Source organism: Triticum dicoccoides, chromosome 5A (genome assembly GCF_002162155.2).
Source record: "Triticum dicoccoides isolate Atlit2015 ecotype Zavitan chromosome 5A, WEW_v2.0, whole genome shotgun sequence".
Lineage (NCBI taxonomy): Eukaryota > Viridiplantae > Streptophyta > Magnoliopsida > Poales > Poaceae > Triticum > Triticum dicoccoides.
Genome location: NC_041388.1, coordinates 425,243,025 through 425,253,388, shown reverse-complemented (window position 1 = coordinate 425,253,388; position 10,364 = coordinate 425,243,025). Strand labels below are relative to the sequence as shown.

At 43.8% G+C, this 10,364-nt stretch overlaps 1 protein-coding gene across 1 annotated transcript; it reads left to right on the top strand.

The window, feature by feature from the left end:
- The first annotated feature begins 3,650 nt into the window (after positions 1-3,650).
- Positions 3,651-6,601, top strand: LOC119302041 (ETHYLENE INSENSITIVE 3-like 3 protein). Its single transcript, XM_037579058.1, has 3 exons — positions 3,651-3,963; positions 4,058-6,078; positions 6,183-6,601. The coding sequence occupies exon 2, from the start codon at positions 4,235-4,237 to the stop codon at positions 6,071-6,073; it is 1,839 nt and encodes a 612-aa protein (XP_037434955.1). The 5' UTR covers positions 3,651-3,963; positions 4,058-4,234; the 3' UTR covers positions 6,074-6,078; positions 6,183-6,601.
- The last annotated feature ends 3,763 nt before the right edge of the window (positions 6,602-10,364 follow it).

The window sequence follows — 10,364 nt, the reverse complement described above, 5'->3', positions numbered from 1 at the left end:
CAAAAAAAAAAAGACCCTGCCCTTTCACGGCACCCGGCCGATCAGTGCCACGAACGACCAAATAACGAACGAGCGAGCCAGCGAGCAGCAGCAAAACATTCCGACACACAGCAGCCTCTCTAATCACACCGTCTTTTCGCCGCAAGTTCGGCTGTTTGCGTTGACGAGGTCAATTACCCATCTAATCACTCCATAATAACCCATGTCAACACTTCCCACGTCCTATTTCCGTCATCAGGAACTTACGAGGTTGACGGGAGCCCGTTCGTGCTGCTGCTGTTGCTCTCCACCCAGCGCCGAGCGAGCGGTCTCGTCGTTGTCGTGGCGCTGCGTGCGTGGGCAGTGCAAGTGCTCTCGCCCGGCGGCTCGGCACAGCCGTACGTGCTCTAAAAGGTAGTGAGAGGGAGAGGGGAAAGCGATAGGATGGTTGAATTCCGTGGAGGCTAGAGCTCCCGCGGCTGTTTTACTACTGCTACTGGCTTTTTAGGTGCAACCGCGAGGCAGCATCGATCATGGCTGACCGCGGGGACGGGATCCTTCTGCGGAGACACAGAACGCCGCCGTCTCTGTGGCCACGGAAGCAGAGATGCTCGTGTCGTGCTAGAGACCATCTCCAACCGAACCTCCTGCTCCGCTCTCATATGTCCCGTGGGCAGCTCGCACGACGGCCGAACCCTTTAAACTCTCCTCATATGTGAGACCCAGCTCACATATGGGGTGAATTTAAATTTGTCAGATGCATCTGTCAAGTTGAAGCTGACAGGCCGAACCTGTCCTAAATTTCTACAAACAATCACCAACCCTTGCCTGACCTGCCCTCTTTCTCTCCTCCATCTCGTTCACGCCGCCCCTTGCCTAGCTCCGCCGCCGTCCCTAAACCATATGGCCGCCACCACGGCCCCAAACCGTTTCTGGACATCCTTGTTGCGCCCTACACCTCGCCTACCATTTGTTCGACGAAATGTCTGAGCTATCCTTTTATATTCTTTTGCTCATTTGTAGGCAAACAATGAATTTATCAGATAATGATTTTGAGTACGAGAAGCTCGATGACTATATATTCAAAGTTCATCGATTCGTCAGATTCAGACATCGATAATGACAAAAATGCTGACACGGTGATGAATATGAGCATCCGGAAAGAAATGAAGAAGAAAGACGAGTATATTCTCTACTTGAAGGGTTTGATAAGGGGTAGGTTATTTATTGCCCGAGATAGGATAAGTGGTGCAAGGAGTCCTTGCAATGACTACTTCAAACCCAACCCGATATTTCAGGAGTTTTTTTTTTCTCGACATCACTTCAGAATGAGCACCCTTTTTTTTGCGGATTTGTGGGAGGTACAAATGCATGTGATTGCTAAGGAAGAATTCATGCGGACAATTGTCCTCTACTCTACAAAAATGCAAGGTTGCCCTAAGGATACTTGCATATTGTAAAGCTGCAGATGTTGTTGATGAGTACGTCAGGATGGGGAGAGCACATACATGACACCATGGTGAAATGTGTTGGGACTGGAGTAATTGAGAGAAACAAATGTTTAGGATACACATTTTTTATTGGCAATTGGAGCAACAAGAGGTTTTTCAGGGTTCAATTGGTTGCATGCATTGCCAAAAGAAAAACTGCCTTGTCAGGTTTGCACAAACACTACCAAGATCACACCAAAGAGACCATTATAATACTTGAAGTGGTGGCATCAAAGTACTTGTGAGTTTGGCATATCAGGTTCTCACGACATCAATGTGATTTCGCTGTTCAAAAGACTTTGTGATGGGGATGTTTCAGTGTTACACCATCAACAAGCATTACTATAATATGGGGTATTGCTTGACCAATGGTATCTATCCTTGGTGGACAACGTTTGTGAAGACTATACCTGATCCCCAAGGTAACGAATGACATCTCTTTGCACAAATGCAAGAAGATGCCAGGAAGGATGTGAAAATGTTTTCTAGAGTACTCCAATCTCGTTGGGGTATTATTCATGGAGCTGCAATCATATGGAATGTAATCTTGTGCAACATGATTGTGAGGGATGAGGGCGAAGGGGCAACCCACACACATGCTTTTATGAAGTTCGGAGTACATGCCTGCCTCTCGAAACAAGATGCGCAACATTTTGTGAACTTTTTAATGATTCATCGATAACTTCGAGATACACAGGCGCACTGGCAAACTACTAAGTGTAACATATGTGTATTCATACTAAGTGGAACATATGTGGATTCACACGAAAAATCATTGAATTTTATGTTTGAATTATGCACATTGAATTTTATGTTTGAATTATGCACTCTGAATAAACTTTACGTTTGAACTATGCATTTATCTCTTGGAATAAGTATTATTTGTGTGTTATACTTTGTTATGTGTATTCTTATCGTTCATTGATCGGCATACATGTGTTTGCATGGATTTGACTTTAAAAATTGTGGATGTGGTTGCAGGGGTGGACATGTACGGGATGGTCGGCTCCTGCCCACAGTCAGCTTTCATATGGGGGGGGGGGGTATTTTCCTAGGTTGATTAGAGATGATCTTACCTTGCTAGTCGAAAATTATGTTCATGTTTTCGTCTTGATTGCGGAGAATAGACAGTTCCCCACAAACTCTCTCACCAAATATTGTTAAGGGGAATAAAAGTTTTGTAGACCTTAGATGATGAAATTTGACTTGTACAACTGATCGGTGTCACAAAAAATGCTGAAGTCTTGCTAAATTTATGATAAACAGAATATGCTCACATGGCTTATTCAAAATCATAAAACATGGTTTCACAAAAATACCCTCTTGGAAATATTATTCATGATCATGCAGTAATTCAACCACGAGTACTTTATACACAAACTCTATTCACCGGGATCTCTTCCGTTCGTCCATATACCACGGTGACACCATGAGATCTTTGAGCGCTACCGACTATTTTCACTCACAGAGGTTTGTGCTCTCTTTTTAATGCTCTATTTCTCTCACAAAGGGAGCAAGTTCTTGGATAAGCCACATGATAAGTGAGTTTGGAGTGCAATTCAGTTGTAAAATTGTCATGTTTTCTTGTCTGACCATAGACTAGAAGCTCTATTTCTGCATGTCATTTTCGTTACAAAGGGCAACATTGATGTTTCATCAGAAAAAAGGAATTTAAGCTTACCGTTGACCCCACCAAAATTTTAGCTCGAACTCCACCAGCAAAACAATAATCTTTTCTCCTTTTACTATTATCAGATATTTTTGTATATTTTTATATGAACTACGTATGAATTAAAATGAGTGAACAAACACACTAAAATGTGTCTACATGCATCTAATTCAGAAAACAAGTTATGTAGAATGTCAAAACAAAAGGAGTACCTCATATAATCAAGTCTTACTCCCTCCGTAAAGAAATATAAGAATGTTTAGACAAACGCTTTTATATTTCTGTACGGAGGGAGTACATGTTAAGTGAATAAAACAAGTCTGAACATTTTGGGAGCGTACTAGATACAGAAAATAGTTTTGGGGTGTTATTAAACAACGCCTTGGCTGTGGCACACATTGGAGAGAGGCCACAAGGCAGTTCACACGGTGAGCAGGAGCAGAGGATCCGATGAAATACACGAGCGGAGGAGGTCCCGTCCCGTGTTTGTTTGCTCTGTTCCTCCTCGCGCTGGGCCTTCCCTTCCCTCGAGTTTCCTTCCTTTCCTTTCCCCCTTTCCATCCTCCAATAAATAATTTCCACACAAGGAAACCAACCGAATCTCGAGCCGAACCTGCGAATTTCCCCGTCGCCAATCATCTCCACCCTCTCGCCCATTCTTCTCCGAATCCGCCTCCTCCCCATCCAGTCTGCCGTTCCACCAAACCAATCCTCGCCGCAGTTCGTCGTCGCCGACGGCGGCGGCGCGCACCAAGCGACGACCGCCGGTGCCGCGGCCGCCATGGATTTGTTCCTCCCTCCTCCTCCTCCGTCTTCTTCTCGCGGGTAAGGAAACCCTAGATTGGTCCAGTGGGTTGTTGGAGTTCGTTCTGCTCGTGCCGATTTGTTTTGCTGATCCTTCTTTCCATGGTCCGATTAGGTTTGTCTTCTTCAGCGCGCAGTGCTGATCTCAGCTGAAGCCTCAGGCGCGGCGCGGCTTTGTCTTCCCCAAAAAATGGCGGCGGGAATGCTGTTTCCATGATTCCCTCGCTCGGTGGGGCCAGGAGGGGTTGGGTTGGTTGGACGTGATCGGGATTGCGAGGCCATAGCAGTTCTTATGGATCAGCTGGCTTTGCTCGCGACGGAGTTCGGGGATTCGTCCGACTTCGAGGTCGACGGCATCAACGAGAACGATGTCAGCGACGAGGAGATTGAGCCGGAGGAGCTGGCCCGGCGAATGTGGAAGGACAGGGTCAGGCTCCGGAGGATCAAGGAGAGGCAGCAGAAGCTGGCCCTGCAGCAGGCCGAACTGGAGCTGGAGAAGTCCAAGCCCAAGCAGATATCCGACCAGGCCATGCGCAAGAAGATGGCCAGGGCGCACGACGGGATCCTCAAGTACATGCTCAAGCTGATGGAGGTGTGCAATGCCCGTGGGTTTGTGTACGGGATCATCCCTGAGAAAGGGAAGCCTGTGAGCGGTGCCTCGGATAACATTAGAGCTTGGTGGAAGGAGAAGGTTAAGTTTGATAAGAATGGTCCGGCAGCGATTGCAAAGTACGAGGCCGAGCACTTGGTGGATGCTGATGCTCAGAGTAGCGTTGTCAAGACCGAGCACAGCTTGATGGATCTCCAAGACGCCACTCTGGGCTCACTGCTTTCGTCATTGATGCAGCACTGTAATCCACCGCAGCGCAAGTACCCCCTGGAGAAGGGCACTCCGCCCCCATGGTGGCCTGCGGGGAATGAAGAGTGGTGGGCTGCCTTGGGCCTTCCAAGGGGACAGATTGCTCCTTACAAAAAACCTCATGATCTTAAGAAGGTTTGGAAGGTCGGTGTGCTTACATGTGTTATTAAGCACATGTCCCCTAACTTCGATAAGATCAGAAACCATGTTCGCAAATCCAAAATCTTGCAGGATAAAATGACTGCAAAGGAGAGCCTGATTTGGTTGGGAGTTCTACAGAGAGAGGAAAGGCTTGTGCTTGGCATTGACAATGGCGTCTCAGAGATTACTCACCGCAGTGCTCCAGAAGACAGAAATGGAACTAGGAACGCACAGAGCAGCAGTAACGAGTATGATGTTGATGGTTTTGAGGAGGCTCCTCTTTCAATATCATCTAAAGATGATGAGCAAGGTCTTTCTCCAGCTGCACAATCCAGCGAGGAGCATGTCTCCGGAAGAGACAGAGAAAGGGCGAACACTAAACATCTTTATCAGGCTGTTGTTCTTAAGGAAGGAACAAAAAAACAACCACCAAAGAGAAAAAGAGCACGTCACAGTTCCGTTGCTGTTGAGCAGGAGGTACAAAGGACTGATGATGCACCAGAAAATCCAGGAAATCTGATTCCCGATATGAACCGACTGGACCAAGTAGAGATTCCAGGCATGGCTAACCACCAGATTACAAGCTTCAATCAGATGGCCGTTACAAGTGAAGCTTTACAACACAGTGGAAATGCTCAAGGGCATGTTTATCTTCCTGGGTCTGGGGTTAATGGCTTTGATAATGCCCAACCTTTGGATGCTACTCCTGTAAGCATATATCAGCCTGTACTTTATGGAAGTAGTGATAATGCCAGGTCAAAGTCTGGAAACCCCTTTCCACTGCATGCCAATTCTGGTTTTAATAGTTTTCCCAGTAACTATCAGACTTTACCTCCGAAACAATCAGTGCCATTACCTATGATGGATCATCATGTGGTTCCCATGGGTATCAGGGCACCAGCTGACAACAGTCCTTATGGTGATCATGTGATTGGTGGTGGAAGTTCAACTTCTGTCCCTGGAGATATGCAACACCTCGTAGATTTTCCATTCTACGGTGAGCAAGATAAGTTTGTTGGCAGTTCTTTTGAGGGGTTACCTTTGGACTATATCAGTATGAGCAGCCCGATCCCAGATATTGATGATTTGCTGCTGCATGATGATGATTTAATGGAATACCTGGGAACATAACATAGGTAATTTCATCACATAGCTGTTTCTTAGCTGTTTCTCTCTCTTTGAACTGTAGCATGATCATAATTTTCTGCTGCAAGATGACAATTTTCCTTTTGGTTGTCAGGTTAGGTAGGGCTCTTATGCTTTCTGTTTGGTCATCCATTTTGTGTCACCAGGATTACCAGATTAACTTGAGTATGGAAGACTAAACTTCTCATTCTGATGCTGCTGATACCATCTGTAGCATGCCCAATGATACTTGACTTACATTCTTTTGAAAAATATTGTCAAGGATGACCGGATTGTAAACCGGAAAGGTGTACATGCCTACAGGGTTTAAGTTTGGAGTAGTTAATTTTCCCGGGGAAGATATATAGTGAAGAAAGGATAGTTCTTTGTAATTTTCGAATCTTTAAGATATGAATGCCATGCTCTCATGCATGTTCTCACCCCCCTCCCTTTTGCTTTCTACAGAAACATTGAATATTCAACATTGTAGTCTGTAGATACAATCAAGAATAAAATATTCATCAGTTGAGCAGATCCCTCTGTCTCTTATCTTTCTATGAGCAAAATTAAGTTCATTACTGTGTCATCGGTTGATGGTAGTTACACAGTGAAACCCTTGTTTCTTGCCAAAAGAAAAAAAGTGAAACCTTTGTTATACAGTACTACTGTTCTGAAAATGGCTAGTATTGTAGATAAAAGTTTGGAGATATGCAACAGTGGTGGTTTAAGCGGTAAATGACTGTATCACTAGGCTTCCTGTTGAGTTGCTGTTTGGTATCTGCATATATGGGTATGGGACATATGGCTGAGATTCACATTTGGAATGGAATCACACACAAAAAAAATCATTGGAAAGAGGTCTATTTAGACTTTCGTGGAAACGTCGATGTTTGCTGGTTTATTTGGCAAAGAAAAATGGAGTGCATTATAAGAAATTAATCGGCCAGTTGAATATTCGGGGGTAGTAATTTAATCGTTCATTTTCTTATTTTTTTAGTAGTATTATATTTTGCATTTTGATGAGCCTCGCTTCGAGGTATTCGTGGAATAATCCATTATCATGGAATAATGAATTAGGAAGAAAGGATATGAGTCTACCGCTTACAAGAGAAGATCTCAAGGATAAGCTAGTAGGCTGTATTATAGGTAGGCTGTTACTCACCTTCTGGTACTTGATGGCATAGATTCTATAACCTAGTAGTCTGAACGGATGCTCTTTTACGGATGTGCAATTCTTTTGAGTTTTAAATTTACTGCGGTTGATTATCACAGTATATATCTCTAGTACATGCTGATGAAGTTTCCCTGTAGTATATTTACACTGGAGAGCACAGTCTGCCTAAGTTCCATTAAGCATGTGGATATCTTGCTTCTTGCGATGTTATGCCACTGTGCTAGCTAATTTATTCGAGTTGGTAGCTCATGACCCGGCTTGATTTTTTCATTGATATATTCCTGAATGAAACATCGAAATAAGCTCTAGTGCAGTTTCCATTTCTTAAGGAACCATGCATCTCAGATTCATTGTATCATTCAACTCCGCTTCGATACTGGGTTGTACTATCTGGAGCTTATCTTGTAAATTTCTTGACCATTGTTGCCGCTGCTAGAGCTATGATGCACATAATTTATTTGTAAGTTTCCTGAAAATTGGTGTCGCTGATAGGGCTGTGATGCATATCTCTATGCATGCCTTATGCCTGCGAGGTGCAGCTTATGTACCCCAGCTGTTCTTCCAAAAATATGTACTGCCTGTTTATGATATATTACCTCCGTTTGGAAATAACTGACATGGTTTTAGTTCAAATTTTGAACTAAAACAACGTCAGTTATTTCCAAACGGAGGGAGTACTTTCCTATGCTATAGCACCATTTCCTATATCCGATCTAACACGAGTGGAAGGTCTTAGCAGAACAGAAATTTCTCCAACGCCGTATGAGTTACAACGGAAGAAAAAGGGTGTCGCATCCAGTTCTTTCAATGGAAGTTTCCGTGGTGCACTGAAGTTGATGGCTATTGAAAAATGGGTGGCTAAACTGATGGACAGTAGCAAAACTAAGGTTTACTATAAAATCATTGTCTGGTAACATTATCGACGACAGACATTGAAGCTGACCCTTCTAGTTGTATACCATATAGTGGAAGTGATAAATCTAGCTATCTCAAGCATCCATATCATCAAAAGGGCAAAAACAGACTAGTAAAAACAAAGTAGCAGTTGTCATTGAAATTACTACTAGTTTATTATGGCGGTATATGCGAGCAAGGGCAGTAACTTTTTTACTAATATAGCATATTTCCCATGCATTACTGCATCGTCTTGATTGCCTGTCTAGATTAGACAACATTATTTTCGTATTCTGTATATTTGACCCTTTCCAATGTTTCTTAGCTTTGCGTCCAGCTTCCAGCATTATAATTTAGAATTTGTTGCTTTTGAGTCGTATGTTTTTTTCTCTTGAAGTTTGAAAATGTCTGGATACATTGCTTCTGTATAGTCTTAGTCAAATATGTGGCACTGAACACTTGTGTGTGTAGTGTAGTACTCCTAATACACCTATAATTCAATAATAAGCCTCTGAATCAGACCAGATCTACCCTCCACTTCTGAATATGTCATAGTCCAAAGCTGAGAGAAAACTGTTAACAATTTTGATTGCGACATGGACTAAACTAATAAGTGCATTTAAGTACGGAGCAGGTGTTTGAGATCAAAACGACCTTCATAAATGTTTGGATATGTGGAAGCAGTCTATTATTTGGAAAACTATAGTGGCAGTCTGCAACTGTCAGTTGTTAATCACTTGGTATGCTGTACTGTTAAGCTAACCTAGTACAGAAATATGCTGCTCCCTTTACTACTTGGAAGTTTTGCAACCATTGTAACGTTCCATTCAAACTGTCCAGACCCTCTTCCGATGCTGACATGCAGAATAGTAAATTTCCTTGACCGAGTTCTCTTCTCAGAGATGAAGCAAAGCAATGGGTCTGATTGTTACTCGTTTTAAAATTGGATCCGATGAAGGATGTTAAAGGTTGTTGACATACGATACGAGGCAGTTTGTCTGCTATGCATACTTTCAAGCGTGCCTGAGTTGACCCGCTTATTTTATGAATTCCGTGATCCGCCTGTCAAATCAGCGGATCTGCTTATAGTACGCGCGTCTCACCATCGAGGAGCAAGTTTAGTGATTGCAAATGTGTTTTAGAAGCACTGCTGTTATTTGATTGTCAGCTTGGTTCGATTGTCTATGAGCTTCGTGCTGTGCTGCCCATGATTCATTTTGTTTCCTTTTGTGTTAAAGATGCAAGATTCATCATCTCTTGACCCTGGAAGTCATTGGTCTGGGCTTCTTGTGCACAGTGTCAGGGGCCAACAATTGTGGGGTCCCAAGAATCCTAATCTCTTTGCAGCAGCAGCCTGCAGCTGTATGACATGGCAGGCATGCATACCAGCTCTGGAGAATCTGGTCAGAATTCAGAGCGACTGCAGACTGGGTCAGTGAAAAGCTCTGGTGAATATCAACATGTGAAACCGGTCTCAGTTTGACATCTACTGCTTTTTAGCTATACACATGCAATGCACCTCTTTTTTGTTGGCCCCTATCTTTTGGAGAACAGGCAGGCTGGTTGACCCCAAGGATGTGGGGTGCAGACTGCAGAGTAGAGGACAGAGCAGAGGAACAAGACGAGAAGTAGTATGGGGGAGACGCTAGTGTGAAGTCCTCTCATTTTCAGGGAGGGCCTTTTCACCCCCCCTCCAATGAGACAAGGGCATCTTTGCTCATATCGAGGTGAGAAGCAATGATGCTATAGTATATTGGCACCCACATACAGTACAGTAGTAGTATTATACACCATCCATACATGGTCTTTTGTTTTGTTTGGGCAGCCTGGCCAAGGCTTGGATCGAACGCCTCTTCATCTTGCACATCAGGTAAGCAGAAATACCAGCGCATGTGAATTGTACTCCCTCCGTTGTAGTATCAGAAAATGTCTTACATTATGGGAGGAAGGGAATACTCCTACTATACTTGATCCACTGAGATCGTTTTGTCGCTTCTCAAGGTTTCACTTCGTCTAATCGGACAGAGATATTATCATTGCTGCTAGCACTGTTCTTGGCTCTGGAATGCACTGAACACAAGTATAGATGACATTCTCATCGAATTTCCGCAGCTTCACATGCACCACACGGGGATGCTTTTTATTTTTTTGGGTGCTTGTAAACCGGCGAAATTCGTGCTCCCTCGGCTAGCATCAGGCAGCACATTTTGACGGCTAGCTAGCGTATAT